The sequence below is a fragment of the Salvelinus fontinalis genome, chromosome 21 (assembly GCF_029448725.1).
Source record: "Salvelinus fontinalis isolate EN_2023a chromosome 21, ASM2944872v1, whole genome shotgun sequence".
Classification (NCBI taxonomy): Eukaryota; Metazoa; Chordata; class Actinopteri; order Salmoniformes; family Salmonidae; genus Salvelinus; species Salvelinus fontinalis.
This window is the reverse complement of record NC_074685.1, coordinates 16,769,231-16,785,714: the sequence shown is the minus strand read 5'-3', so window position 1 is coordinate 16,785,714 and position 16,484 is coordinate 16,769,231. Positions and strand designations below refer to the sequence as shown.

The 16,484-nt window shown below is 43.9% G+C and overlaps 1 protein-coding gene across 2 annotated transcripts in view; it reads left to right on the top strand.

Moving 5' to 3' along the window:
• The window catches only part of LOC129818339 (netrin receptor UNC5D-like), a 298,807-nt gene that overhangs the window by 267,710 nt on the left and 14,613 nt on the right, over nt 1-16,484 (top strand). For both annotated transcript variants that reach the window (XM_055874134.1, XM_055874133.1), the window contains 3 exons: nt 1,569-1,754; nt 4,492-4,899; nt 5,405-5,492. In XM_055874134.1, the coding sequence (XP_055730109.1) occupies nt 1,569-1,754; nt 4,492-4,899; nt 5,405-5,492 (682 nt within the window). The remainder of the gene's footprint in view (nt 1-1,568; nt 1,755-4,491; nt 4,900-5,404; nt 5,493-16,484) is intronic.

Genomic DNA, 16,484 nt, shown 5'->3' with positions numbered 1-16,484 from the left:
CATGATCCAGAACCATTATTGCCACTAGCATTGTCAATTCACCAATATTTAACATTATCCGACCACCAACATCATTATCCTATCATTATTAACCACAAACACTATTTATGTTATTTTCTCAATTGAAATGGCCGGTCTCTTCCAGAAATGTACTCTTCATGAGGAACCGTATTCACAGTTTGAGATTTTGGCAATTTAGCCCTTTTTTCCACTTACCGAGTCAGAGGAACTCATGGATACCATTTGTAGGTTTCTGCTAGCTGTTCCCATAGACTACCAGTCATGCCAATTACTTCAGGGACGCCACAACTGTCGCATTCAGATTGTTTTAGTCTTTTTCGTCGTCGTGGGGAGGAGGGGAAATAGACGCAGCCAGTCAATCTGTCTGCCAAAACTTAGCGAGACCCCAATTAACCTGCCACTGTTAGCTGCTAATGCCTCTTTTGCATATTTTGGCGAATGCTCCTTTTCTTGGAGCTTCAGGCTACTTAGCGATTTTCTCAGTCCCATTCCTGTGCAGATCTCATTATCTTTGGAGAACAAGCTAAGCCAGCAGTCCTTTTCTTCACACACACACACACACACACCTACACACACACACACTCTCTCTCTCTTTGTTATCTGTTGTGGCATACTGGTGAGACCAAATAGAACGTAATCATTGTAGATGAGCTAATTTAATGAATTGGTCTTGTCACACTATCCCAATAGAACGCAGAGGGCCACCTGAGCGATGCCAGAGCCAAACAGCCCTTTGAGATGACAGCCAGTGGCTGGGCTTGATTACAATCCTAGTTAGATGTGGTGTGTGTGTGTGTGTGTGTGTGTGTGTGTGTGTGTGTGTGTGTGTGTGTGTGTGTGTGTGTGTGTGTGTGTGTGTGTGTGTGTGTGTGTGTGTGTGTGTGTGTGTGTGTGTGTGTGTGTGTGTGTGTGTGTGTGTGTGTGTGTGTGTGTGTGTGTGTGTGTGTGTCTGACACACCAGTCAGGTGCTGGAGTGATTAGGACGGCAGTACTAGCAAGCTTCCTCATTAGTGCGTTAACAGAATGCAATGGGAGGAAGTGTCGCACCACAGCGGCGTGAGGAGACAGGAAATGGAAAACAATGAAGTCACAGAAGGAAGCAGGTTGAAACCTGGACTGCCTCTCCCCTAAAAATAAATCCTGCTAATAACGTTATAGGAGAAGCTTAGAAGTTTTCAGGAGAAGCACAATCCCCCCCCCCCCCCAAATATTATTCCTTGAGAGAAGTTACTGTGAAAGTTTGGGATAAACTTGACTTTACTGTGCCTCTCCCGAAGCGTTTTAATTACATTTATTTTAAAAACATGTGCAAACTTTGTACAGCCGTGAAAGTTGTGTAAGTCTGGCCAGTATAGCAATAAATGTAGATATCATGAGGCATGTAGCACCATCATAACATGTCAATAACTACTGAATTCAATATCAATATACAGTAGCTTGAGTTGATACCTTGTCTCTTTTTCTGATGGTTATGCTTTGATTAAACTATCTCTCACTTACTCCCACTTATCTCTCTCTCTCCCCCGCTCTCTCGTTCTCTCCCCCAGGTCTGGAGGGAAGCAGTGACGTGGCGCTGTATTCGGGCCTGGCGGCGGGGGTGGTGACAGTGGTGGTGTTGATTGTGGCGGTGACCCTCTACCGGAGGAACCAGAGCGAGTACGGCGTGGACGTCATCGACTCCTCCGCCCTCACCGGGGGGTTCCAGTCCTTCAGCTTCAAGACTACTCGCCAAGGTGAGCTCAGAGAACGCACAGACTGAAAGACAGACACAAACACACACACACACAGCTGAACACATATGCATATGAACTTTCGATAAAATGAGGCAGGAAGGGGCACACACACACGCAAACAGCTGAACACACACACACAAGAACACTTGCCAAGCTGAAACAGATTGAAACACACACTTACACACATACAAAGCTGAAGACACACACATTACTGTGGTCCAACAGAAGCTCGATTTGTGTGACTGACCGTCCTTGGTGGTTACTTTGCGCTCCATTCAATTGATGTGTGTTTAATTTCTTCATTCTTCATTTAGTTTGACTGTCAGAAGTCCTTGTGTCCAACAGCAAGGTCGTGTTTGGTTTGCTCAGTGACTCGGTAGGGTGGTGGCAGCACTGTGTAAATGATCTGTCTCTCTCTCTCTCTCTCTCCAATCCTGTCTAGAGTGGAGAGGGGCAGAGACCAGACACAGCTTTCATTTCTCATGGTCTCGCTCCCTCTTCCAGACAGAATCTCAAACACACATGCACATTCACACACACCTCCTCCCACCACTGTTCAGCACCCCCACCCCTTCTCTACCTAAAAGAGAGGGATGACAGCACCATCGGAGGAGTGAATGTACCATCACGACCCTGCTCCTATGGCTCTGACTCATGCACTCAGTAATAGTAATGACCTTCGTTGAAAAGAGCATCTGCAATATTGAGTCACCCACAGAGATATATCTATCTGTTCTATAACTATAGATGTATGATCTTCATTTGGTCACCCTGTTGCCGGAGAACTGTCCTGAAATGTAAAACGTGCAGTGTATTTGAGGTTTAAAAAGGCTTCTGAAGTTTGTAATTTTCATTTCCAATTTCAGATGTGATGTATGTATGAAAAATGTATCAACCCCTACAAAAATGTCCATTACTTATAATCCACTTAATAATTCACATTTCCTGTTGCTTCAGGATTAAGATCCTACATCTATATGGAGTCTCCAAAAATGAACAATCTATCCCCTTGCTGCTGTACCTCCAATGCGGTCAGACACAGTCATAGTAATAATACCCTGTGTTGAACAGAGCATCTGCACTGTTGCGTCACTGGAAAAATGGAGAGAGAAAAAGGGTGCTGTGTCGACCCAAAGATTGAGCCCTATTTCCATGGTTGTGACATGGCTGGTCTCCTTGGCGACAGCCTCTTCAGAGAGGAGTGAAAGAATTGATCACACAGCAGGAAGAAGAAAGCTGTGATTTTATTGGGGCCTTTCTCCTCCCAGAGAATTTGGGTAATACACACACAGGGTTATACACAGCCCTTTCGTATTGTAGCCTACACACCAGGAGAGGAGTCTACAGTATATACTGTGCTCTGAAAATTCCTTTGGTCTCTACTGAGTTAGGTAATTCAGCTTTTAGTTTTCTTGCACCTTATTTGTGGAACATTCTTCAACATGTTCTTAAATGTGATGTTGTGGTGCCTCTAGGGTAACTCAGAAAGCAGATTGAGGACCTTATTACTGATGAATGTGTTTGTTTTTTATGACCGTGTTTTTCTTTCCGCTTGCATTTATATTTTGATTATGTGTATTTTCTGTAATTTATGTCATTCAGGTCTCATCTGTAAAAGTGACCTTGGTCTCAGTATGACTCCCTGATAAAATACAGGTTAAATACATTTTAAAAATAGTGTGTTACTTTTGTTCAGAACCCTACAGGACATTATATAGAGTCCACATAGGGCTCAAGCCAAGTAGTGAGCTATATTGAATGGAGTGCCATAGGAGATGCAAGCACACTCCATGGAGCTGAGAAGAGATACAGTCTAAATGGAGCTAACTGCCTGCTAACTGCCAGTTAGCTTGGTCCTGTGATCTGCTAGCTTAAGCTTGGATGAGCATGTGAAGGTCTAGGGTCCCACCAAGTCTCAGTTTTCCCATCTGCTCAACCGTTTACCCAGCATTGGTACACCATTTACTGTATTCTTAGTAGCTACAAAGCTTGAAGTTCAAAAGATGAAGAATCTTTCCCAAGTATAACACACACACGTACACACACAGACACAGACACCACACACACACAAACACACTTACACATGCACGCACGCACGCACACACACACACACACACACACACACACACACACACACACACACACACACACACACACACACGCACACACCAAGTATAAAATCTAATTAGCTCCTTCACCTCCCACTCTAGCCTGGCCAGTAGCAGAGAGTTTTACACAGTTAGTCGTTGCTATGGAGAGGCTTTTGTTACAACTCTATTGCTGTGACAAGGACTTTGTGGCACCTCCCGTTGTCATGGTGAGGTGTTTTTAGCACCCCAGTTGCCATGGTGAAGAGATGGTCGCCGTTTGGACCAGGAAGTTATTTTGACACATATGTTGCCAAGGCTTGCCCTCCAGCTGTAATTGACATTCAGTGTGTCACATATTGGATGACTGGAGACTAACAGTTAGCACACCACTGTAGGAAAGCTAAAATCAGACCTGTGTCCGATGCCGCTAGCAGCCCAATAGTACACCAACCGTGGGTAACCAATAGTTGGCATGCTGCTGCCAGCTACCAGCAATGGCCCAGTGTTCATCTGTGTATACCATCATATGATAAAACCCTGATGAAAACACATGTAGAAGAGTTGTATACACCTCCAGTCTGTTAAACAGATGTGTTTTCTGGGAGAAGTACAGTATCTGACTCCTCTGGGACTCTTATCTTCTCCAGGCAACCCCCTGTTGATTAGTACGTCCCTGCAGCCGGACCTGACAGTGTCACGGACGTACACCAGCCCCATCTGCTTCCAGGACTCCATGGATAAAGAACTAATTTCCCAGGAGCCTTCGCTCTTCGACCCCCTGCCCGACCTCAAGGTCAAAGTTCACTCCTCATTCATGGTGTCCCTGGGCGTGTCAGAGAGGGGGGCCGAGTACCACGCCCAGAAAGCTCACCCCCAGACCTTCCCCCGGGGGCTGGCACCCGACTACAGTGGGGTACGGGTGGACGGGACCCTGAGAGGGAGGAGGGAGAAGAGCCTCCTTGCCCCCCACGCACCGTCTACGCCCTCCAGACCCCCTCTCAGGACGTCCGGGGTGTTGGGACACGCAGGTGGGAGGCTGGTGGTCCCCAATACAGGTTTGTTGTTCATAAGGGCGATGTAGCACACTCACACACATGTAAGCACACACACACACACACATGTAAGCACACACACACACCCAGGGGAACACATACACACCTGCCGGGCTGTCAGGTCTATTTAGGGCAGGTGACAGCCAGAGAGGTGACGGCCAGACAGGGCCTCTGGGGCTCTCAAATCAATGCTGTCAACAGTGCACCACACACACACACACACGCACACACACACATACTACCACCGACACTGGAGCCCACAAACAATTACTCTCTAGAGTGCCAATCTAATCTGCCAGTAGATAAAAGTGCCACAAGGGACAGGAGACAGGAATGTGGGGCGGTGTGAGAGCGTAGTGTGTGTGTGTGTGCGTATATGTGTCTGTGTATCTGGTGATCATCTCCTATGTCCACCTCTCTCTCTCTCTCTCTCTCTCTCTCTCTCTCTCTCTGTCTCTGTCTCTGTCTCTGTCTCTCTCTCTCTCTCTCTCTGTCTCTCTCTCTGTAGGTGTGAGTCTGTTGGTGCCCCATGGGGGGATAGCTGAGGACACTACCTGGGAGATGTACATGGTCATCAACCAGGAGGACAGCAGCAGGTGAGACACGACACACAGACATGGCACAGAGAACCAGGCTGCCTGCCTCCCTTCTTCCTTCCCTCTATTGCGCTCTCTTTCTTTTACTGTTTTTTTAATCGCTTTGGTGCAATTTTCACAACCCTTAGTACAAAACTCAAAACAGATCATTAAAAAGGCAGTTTCAAAACTGTAAGCACATTTTAAAAGACTAAGTACAACACTTTTTCACCAAACTTAATCAGTGTTTCATCTAGAAATGAATGTTTCACATGTTCATATGAAGTAATTGCCTTTCACAATGCAATTAGCACATTACCTTTGATATGATTATCTTCTCTTTTGTTATAGACATTTATAGACGTATAAGACTTAATCTCACTGCTGTCATTTGATGATCACTTAAACATTTGGTAAACCTACAGTACCAGTCAAAGGTTTGGACGCACCTACTCATTCAAGGGTTTTTCTTAATTTGTTACTATTTTCTACATTGTAGAATAATAGTGAAGACATCAAAACTATGAAATAACACATATGGAATCATGTAGTAACCAAAAAAGTGTGAAACAAATCAAAATATTTTTGAGATTCTTCAAAGTAGCCACCCTTTGCATTGATGACAGCTTTGCAAAATCTTGGCATTCGCTCAACCAGCTTCATGAGGTAGTCACCTGGAATGCATTTCAATGAACAGGTGTGTCTTGTTAAAAGTTAATTTAAGGAATTTCCAAAAAAGTGTTAAACAAATCAAAATATAGCCACAGACTATACAGTGGGGAGAACAAGTATTTGATACACTGCCGATTATGCAGGTTTTCCTACTTACAAAGCATGTAGAGGTCTAATTTTTTATCATAGGTACACTTCAACTGTGAGAGACGAAATCTAAAACAAAAATCCTGAAAATCCCATTGTATGATTTTTAAGTAATTAATTTGCATTTTATTGCATAAGTATTTGATACATCAGAAAAGCAGAACTTAATATTTGGTACAGAAACCATTGTTTGCAATTACAGAGATCATACGTTTCCTGTAGTTCTTGACCATGTTTGCACACACTGCAGCAGGGATTTTGGCCCACTCCTCCATACAGACCTTCTCCAGATCCTTCAGGTTTCGGGGTTGTCGCTGGGCAATACGGACTTTCAGCTCCCTCCAAAGATTTTCTATTGGGTTCAGGTCTGGAGACTGGCTAGGCCACTCCAGGACCTTGGGATGCTTCATACGGAGCCACTCCTTAGTTGCCCTGGCTGTGTGTTTCGGGTCGTTGTCATGCTGGAAGACCCAGCCACGACCCATCTTCAATGCTCTTACTGAGGGAAGGAGGTTGTTGGCCAAGATCTCGCGATACATGGCCCCATCCATCCTCCCCTCAATACGGTGCAGTCGTCCTGTCCCCTTTGCAGAAAAGCATCCCCAAAGAATGATGTTTCCACCTCCATGCTTCACGGTTGGATGGTGTTCTTGGGGTTGTACTCACCCTTCTTCTTCCTCCAAACACGGCGCGTGGAGTTTAGACCAAAAAGCTCTATTTTTGTCTCATCAGACCACATGACCTTCTCCTGTTCCTCCTCTGGATCAGCCAGATGGTCATTGGCAAACTTCAGACGGGCCTGGACATGCGCTGGCTTGAGCAGGGGGAACTTGCGTGCGCTGCAGGATTTTAATCCATGACGGCGTAGTGTGTTACTAATGGTTTTCTTTGAGACTGTGGTCCCAGCTCTCTTCAGGTCTATGTCCAGGTCATGTCGTGTAGTTCTGGGCTCATCCCTCACCTTCCTCATGATCATTGATGCCCCACGAGGTGAGATCTTGCATGGAGCCCCAGACCGAGGGTGATTGACCGTCATCTTGAACTTCTTCCATTTTCTAATAATTGCGCCAACAGTTGTTGCCTTCTCACCAAGCTGCTTGCCTATTGTCCTGTAACCAATTCCAGCCTTGTGCAGGTCTACAATTATATCCCTGATGTCCTTACACAGTCTGTTTGATTGAGTGTGTGGACAGGTGTCTTTTATACAGGTAACGAGTTCAAACAGGTGCAGTTAATACAGGTAATGAGTGGAGAACAGGAGGGCTTCTTAAAGAAAAACGAACAGGTCTGTGAGAGCCGGAATTCTTACTGGTTGGTAGGTGATCAAATACTTATGTTATGCAATAAAATGCAAATTAATTACTTAAAAATCATACAATGTGATTTCTCTCACAGTTGAAGTGTACCTATGATAAAAAATTACAGACCTCTACATGCTTTGTAAGTAGGAAAACCTGCAAAATCGGCAGTGTATCAAATACTTGTTCTCCCCACTGTATGTATATTTTATCTGATATTGACAAAATCAGAGATGAACTGTATGTAACAAATCAAAGATTATTGGTTACAGAGATTAGCAGATGGTACAGCAGGTACAACGAAATGCTTGTGTTTCTAGCCCCTACAGTGATACAATAAAATGCAAATACGTAAATGATCCAGAACGTCCCCTATTCAGTAAACATGTATCCAAAATTAAGTTGCTAGCATCTTTTTGATGGGGGGTCACACTGCTGTAATACCGTAATACACAGTGCATTCAGAAAGAATTCAGACCCCTTGACTTTTTTCACATTTTGTTACGTTACAGCCTTATTCTAAAATGTATTAAATCGTTTTATCCCCTCATAAATCTACACACAATACCCCATAATGACAAAGCAAAAACAAGTTTTTAGAAATTTTTGCAAATCTATTACAAATAAAAAACTGATACTTTCACATTTACATAAGTATTCAGACCCTTTACTCGGTACTTTGTTGAAGCACCTTTGGCAGCGATTACAGCCTTGAGTCATCTTGGGTAGAAGCTTGGCACACCTGTATTTGGGGAGTTTCTTGCATTCTTCTCTGCAGATCCTCTCAAGCTCTGTTAGGTTGGATGGGGAGCTTCGCTGCACAGCGATTTTCAGGTCTCTCCAGAGATGTTCGATCGGGTTCAAGTCCGGGCTCTGGCTGGGCCAGTCAAGGACATTCAGAGACTTGTCTCAAAGCCACTCCTGTGTTGTCTTTGCTTTGTGCTTAGGGTTGTTTTCCTGTTGGAAGGTGAACCTTCACCCCAGTCTGAGGCCATGAGTGCACTGGAGCAGGTTTTCATGAAGGATCTCTCTATACTTTGCTCCGTTCATCTTTCCGTCGATCCTGACTAGTCTCCCAGTCCCTGCTGCTGAAAAACATCCTCACAATATGATGCTGCCATCACTACCATGCCTCACCGTAGGGATGATACCAGGTTTCCTCCAGATGTGATGCTTGGCATTCAGGCCAAAGAGTTGAATCTTGGTTTCATCAGACCTTAGAATCGTGTTTCTCATTGTCTGAGAGTCCTTTAGATGCCTTTTGGCAAACTCCAAATGGGCTGTCATGTGCCTTTTACTGAGGAGTGGCTTCCATCTTACCACTCTACCATAAAGACCTGATTGGTGGAGTGCTACGGAGATGGTTGGCCTTTTGGAAGGTTCTACCATCTCCACAGAGGAACTCTGGAGCTCTGTCAGAGTGGCCATCGGGTTCTTGGTCACCTCCCTGACTAAGGCCCTTCTCCCCCAATTGCTCAGTTTGGCCAGGCGGCCAGCTCTAGGAAGAGTCTTGTTAGTTCCAAACTTCTTCCATTTAAGAATGATGGAGGCCACTGTGTCCTTGGGGACCATCATTGCTGCAGAAATGTTTTGGTACCCTTCCCCAGATCTGTGCCTCGACACAATCTTGTCTCAGAGCTCTACGGACAATTCCTTTGACCTCATGGCTTGGTTTTTGCCCTCACATGCTCTGTCAACTGTGGGACCTTATGTGTGTCTTTCCAAATCATGTCCAATCAATTGAATTTACCACAGGTGTACTCCAATCAAGTTGTAGAGACATCTCAAGGATGATCAATGGAAACAGGATGCACCTGAGCTCAATTTCATGTCTCATAGCAAAGGGTCTGAATAAATAAGGTATTTTTAAAATACATTGTTCAAACAATTCTAAAACCTGTTTTTGCTTTGACATTATGAGGTATTGTGTGTAGATTGATGAGAAAAATAAATGATTTAATCCATTTTAGCATAAGGCTGTAACGTAACAAAATGTGGGAAAATTCAAGGGGTCTGAAAACTTTCTGAATGCTCTGCATGCCATTTACGTAGCAGATAGTGTTTTTCAAGGTGTCAACAGTCCACACATTTTTGTATGTGACCCCAAGTGAACCACAACTACGGTGTTGCTAGTGCCATGTTCTTATGAACTGAGCCACATATAGGACCACTACAATACATCATTACAATGCAATACTGTCAAATACAATACACGATTGCAATACAGGTGGAATATGTATGATTGCCATCCACATGAGAGCACCACCCTCCATCAGGCCATGGATGAGGCATGTTGTGAATTCAATCCAGAACAATGAGCATATTTACTGTCATTTCAATACAAATCTATGGTCAAATGCTCAAGACAGGTTTGATGCAAAGTAGTGCCTTCTAAACATTACCTTTCTTTCATTTCTTTAATTTACTTTGTGAAAGCTGTCTTCAATAATCACACCTTTGATCACACATGGGATAGAAATTATGGACATGTAATGTTCAGTCAATTTTAATGGGTAGTGCAAGTGTTCCTAATGACCATAGAGAGCCCTTGGGGTGCAATAGGTCAGATCGTGACTAGGGGGTGTTCTAGTCTAATATTGTTTTGTTGGTGTGAGTATGGTTCCCAAGTGGAGGCAGCTGATTATCGTTGCCTCTAATTGGGGATCATACTTAATGTGGTCTCTTTCCCACCTGCGTTTGTGGGATATTGTTTTGTTTTCAGTTAGTGCCTTAGTGCGCTCTGTACTGGACGTTTGTTGATTCTTTGTTGTTTTTGTGAAGTTTCACTTTGTAATAAAGTATGTGGAACTCTATTCACGCTGCGCCTTGGTCCACTCCTTTCGACGAACGTGACACAGTGTAATGTACTGTAATTTACAGTACTGTAGAATCATACATTCAAAGGGCAGTTTTGAAACATGTATCTTTCATGTTTTGATATTGGGTTAACTGGTTGTTAAAATAACTAAATTAAGAAGATATAATTATATTGTGTTTTGGTGATTAAACCAATGTACTCATTTCACTGAGTATACTAAAACATTGGGAACACCTTCCTAATATTGAGTTGCTCCTCCCCTTTTGCCATCAGAACATCCTCAATTGGTCGGTGCATGGACTCTACAAGGTCTCGAAGGCGTGCCACAGGGATGCTGGCCGATGTTGACTACAATGGATCCCACAGTTGTATCAAGTTGACTGGATCTCCTTTGGGTGGTGGACCATTTTTGGCGGGAAACTGTTGAGCGTGAAAAACCCAGCAGCGTTGCAGATCTTGATACAAACCAGTGCGCCTGGCACCTACTACCATACCCTGTTAAAAGGCACTTCAATATTTTGTCTTGCCCATTCACCCTCTGAATGGCACACATGCACAATCCATGTCTCAATTGTCCTCCCCTTCATCTACACTGATTGAAGTGGATTTAACAAGCGACATCAATAAGGAATCATAGCTTTCACCTGGATTCACCTGGTCAGTCCATGTCATAGAAAGAGCAGGTGTTCTTAATATTTTTTATACTCAGTGTATATTTCACAGTACACTTATATTTTGGATTAATGGTTGTGTGGTGAAAGATGTCTACAAACAAAGTGACATTTTCAATGTAAGACTGGCTGCGTTACAAGTTTTACCAGTTTGGAGTTTTGTACTAAGGGTTTTTCAAATTCACCACATACTTGTGAATATAGTACCAAAGCAATAAAAATAACTGTATTCTACCGCTTCATCTCACGCTATCTCTCATCCTGTTTCACCTCTTCCTCACGCTATCTCCCACTTTTTAACACCCAACTCACGCATGGAGGTATGCAAGCTCGCACACACATACTATACACACACCCCCACATGAGCATGCACACACGGGCATGGGAGGTGCACCTCTGATCTCACTGAGCTGTCAATCACAGCTCTATCTTTTGACAAGCATTTGGAGAGACCCTGGGAGAAATTGTATCTTTTCTTCCTTTTCAGTCTTCAGACCAAAGCCATCTACATGAGGCAGTTGGCGGTGGCTCTCCACTCGGCTGCAGAATAGGAATTGATCAGCTCAGCCTTGGCAGCTCCAGTGCTGCATTATGGAGACTGAGATGAGAGGCTTTACCTCTCCAGGCCTTATTGGGTTCTCTTTGTGTCTGCGGAGTCTCCACACTGCAGGGTGTTAGTGCCTCGCCCCATAGCACTCACTTCTGTCATCATGAAGTGCTTTGAGAGACTAGTCATATCATATCACCTCTACCTTACCTGACACCCTACACCCACTTCAATTTGCGTACCGCCCCAATATGTCCACAGAGGATGCAATCGCTCTGCACACTGCCCTATCCCATCTGGACAAGAGGATTACCTATGTAAGAATGCTGTTCATTGACTACAGCTCAGCATTCAACACCAAAGTACCCTACAAGCTCATCATTAAGTTCGAGGCCCTGGGTCTGAACCCCGCCCTGTGCAACTGGGTCCTGGACTTCCTGACCGGCCGCCCGCAGGTGATGAAGGTAGGAAACAACACCTCCACTTTGCTGATCCTCAACACTGGGGCCCCACAAAGGGGGGGTACTCCCTCTTTACCCATGACTGCGTGGCTAAGCACGCCTCCAACTCAATTATCAAGTTGGCAGATGACACAACAGTGGTAGGCTTGATTACCAACAACGACGAGACAGCCTACAGAGAGGAGGTAAGGGCTCTGGGAGTGTTGTGCCAGGAATATAACCTCTCACTCAATGTCAACAAAACAAAGGAGATGATCTTGGACTTCAGGAAACAGCCGAGGGAGCACCCCCCTATCCACCTCGACGGGACCGCAGTGGAGACGGTGGAAAGCTTCAAGTTCCTTGGTGTACACATCACTGATAAACTGAAATGGTCCAAACACACAGACAGTGTGTTGAATAAGCACCTCTTCAACCTCAGGAGGCTGAAGAAATTTGGCTTGGCACCTAAAACCCTCACAAACTTTTACAGATACACAATTGAGAGCATCCTGTCCGGCTGTATCACCGCCTGGTATGGAAACTGCACCGCCCGCAACCACAGGGCTCTCCAAAGGGTGATGCAGTCTGCCCAACACATCACCGGGGGCAAACTACCTGCTCTCCAGGACACCTACAGCACCCGATGTCACAGGAAGGACAAAAATACCATTAAAGGACAACAACCACCCAAGCCACTGCCTGTTCACTCGCTATCACCCAGAAGGCGAGGTCAGTACAGGTGCATCAAAGCTGGGACCGAGAGACTGAAAAACAGCTTCTATCTCAAGGCCATCAGACTGTTAAACAGCCATCACTAGCACATTAGAGGCTGCTGCCTATATAAATAGCCTTGAAATCACGGGCCACTTTAATAAATGGAACACTAGTCACTTTAATCATGTTTACATATTTTGCATTACTCATATGTACAGGTGAGTCGGAAGTTTACATACACCTGAGCCAAATACATTTAAACTCAGTTTTTCACAATTCCTGACATTTAATCCTATTAAAAAATTCCCTGTCTTAGGTCAGTTAGGATCACCACTTTATTTTAAGAATGTGAAATATCAGAATAATAGTAGAGAGAATTATTTCTTTCAGCTTTTATTTATTTCATCACATTGCCAGTGGGTCAGAAGGTTATATACACTCAATTAGTATTTGGTAGCATTGCCTTTAAATTTGTTTCACTTGGGTCAAATGTTTCGGGTAGCCTTCCACAAGCTTCCTATAATAAGTTGGGTGGATTTTGGCCCAGTCCTCCTGACAGAGCTGGTGCAACTGTGTCAGGTTTGTAGGCCTCCTTGCTCGCACACGCTTTTTCAGTTCTGCCCACAAATTTTCTATGGGATTGAGGTCAGGGCTTTGTGATGGCTACTCCAATACCTTGACTTTGTTGTCCTTAAGCCATTTTGCCACAACTTTGGAAGTATGCTTGGGGTCATTGTCCATTTGGAAGACCCATTTGCAACTAAGCTTTAACTTCCTGACTGATGTCTTGAGATGTTGCTTCAATATATCCACAGAACTTTCCTACCTCATGATGCCATCTATTTTGTGAAGTGCACCAGTCCCTCCTGCAGCAAAGCACCCCCACAAAATGATGCTGCCACCCCCGTGCTTCATGGTTGGGATGGTGTTCTTGTGTTGAAAGCCTCCCCCTTTTTCCTCCAAACATAACGATGGTCATTATGGCCAAACAGTTCTATTTTTGTTTCATCAGACCAGAGAACATTTAGTCTGTCTTTTTTATGGCAGGTTTGTAGCAGTGACTTCTTCCTTGCTGAGCAGCCTTTCTGATCATATCGATATAGGACTCGTTTCACTCTGGATATAGATACTTTTTTACCTGTTTCCTCCAGCCTCTATACAAGGTCCTGTGCTGCTGTTCTGAGATTGATTTCCACTTTTCGCACCAAAGTACATTCATCAATAGGAGACAGAATGCGTCTCCTTCCTGAGCGGTATGACGGCTGCGTGGTCCCATGGTGTTTATACTTGCGTATTATTGTTTGTACAGATGAATGTGGTACCTTCAGGCATTTGAAAATTGCTCCCAAGGATGAACCAGACCTGGAGGCCTACAATTTATTTTCTGAGGTCTTGGCTGATTTCTTTTGATTTTCCCATGATGTCAAGCAAAGAGGCACTGAGTTTGAAGGTAGGCCTTGAAATACATCCACAGGTACACCTCCAATTGACTCAAATGATGTCCATTAGCCTATCAGAAGCTTCTAAAGTCATGAAATTATTTTCTGGAATGCACAAAGTAGATGTCCTAACCGACTTGCCAAAACTATAGTTTTTTAACAAGACATTTGTGGAGTGGTTGAAAAACGTGTTTTTATGACTCCAACCTAAGAGTATGTAAACTTCCGACTTCAACTGTATATACTGTATTCTATTCTACTGTATCTTAGTCTATGCCACTCTGACATTGCTCGTCCATATATTTATACATTCTTAATTGCATTCCTTTACTTAGATTTGTGTGTATTGGGTATATGTTGTGAAATTGTTAGATATTACTTGTCAGATATTACTGCACTGTCGGAGCTTGAAACACAAGCATTTCACTACACGCGCAATAACATCTGCTAAACAAGTGTATGTGACCAATAAAACGTGATTTGATTTGGAGGCCTTGGTGGGGAGCGGGGGTATGAGATGGCATTGAGAGATCAGGATAGCAATTAGCATTCTGAGTTAGAAGTGCTGTGTTGAGTTGGAAAGTTAGTGGTGAGAGGAATTGCAGAGCCTAATCCCGAACACACACAGAAAAGTTGTCTGTCCTTCAGTGTTTTTAATGCAATGTGTTTGTAGCAGAGGTAGTGCACAGAGCTAGCTTCATCTGATGAGTCACTTTGCTCAAAACGTTCAGCTTTAAAGCCTTGGCTTCGACTCAGCGAGCTAGCAAGGTCTTGTTGTGCACTGATAACCTGAGCTTGAAACGGTGGGGAACAGTACATGATATCCAAGGTTATTATGTTGTTGTTTGTTTTTCTAAATGGAACAATGAAACTCCCACAGGGTGTTAGTGCCTTGGAGTGTTATTCTTTGATGCTTGTCAGGCCACCACAGTACAGCCCACCTTAACACAAGGTCAGGAGACCTCTGTAGCGATCTGATAGGTGACAGAGTGTGAATGAGAGATCAGGTGAAGGGTGTGAAAGGGAACGTTTTTGTGACGGAGGATGGAGGTGTGAGAGGAGGAGTTGCGGTAGACTAGGGATGAAAGATCTAGAGTGAAAGAAGGAGTGTTAATTAGGGGTGGCCTTCAGTAGAACATCTCTCTGTTTGCAATCATATTACTATTCATTTTACTGTGTTTACGGAAGCTAATTTCTGCCCGATAAATTGTAGTCTATTTATTTGTTATTTTAAATGTATGTTTTAAGAATAAGCGTTTCAGTGAATCACAGAATATCACTCAGTATAACAATGCCAAACCTCTCTCTGAGTGCAGTCAAATCATTCCAATCCATTAATGAAATTAAAGCCTATTACATCAATAACCCAAAGTCACCCTACTTGATCCACCTCTCAGACTAATTCAATTGTCTTTGTTCCAGAGATACTGAGTCAGAACCATGAAAAATGTCTAGTTTTTAATCTTTTTAAGCTCCGAGTCGTGTTTTCTTTGAAAAACAAACAGCTTTATTCTCCTCTATTCAGGCTAATTATCAGAGTCCAATCTGCAGGTAACCTTGATGCTCCTCTGGTGACTGGGCGTGATTACCATATACATACTCACACACACACACACACACACACACACACACACACACACACATGCACACATACACACACACACACACACACACACACACACACACACACACACACACACACACACACACACACACACACACACACACACACACAGCACAGCTGCAGGATTTCACCGCTGTTGGCTGATTTATTCTGTATTTTTGGATGCGAGATCACAACCACTGTCAATGTTTAACTGTTGATTGCTTTCATTGGAACAATGGAGACAAATTGGACAAAATAGGCAGTGGAAGCACACTGGTAATTAGCAAAAAATAAATAACAATAAAGCAGAGTGGTGAAAATCCTGCGGGCGAGCGAGGTTGTTCACACCATTTGTTCACACCATATCATGTTTAACTGATATTTCAGGAAATGATATAACACAGCCATCGTTGTTGGTGTGTGTTTGTGTGAGAGTGTGTGTGTCTGTGTGCGTATGTGTATGCGTGTATCTGTGTTTGTGTTTGAGTGTTTGTGTGTGTGTGTGTATTTGTGCATATATCTTTAATCTCAGTTTAGCCGACACAGTCGAATGCTACCCAAACAGCCCTGTTTGTGATGTTTCACTCAACAACAACACAGTTGTCCTGATCCCCTCATTAAAGTGTCCAGTTAATCAGTTTAGCTGAAATCACTCCTC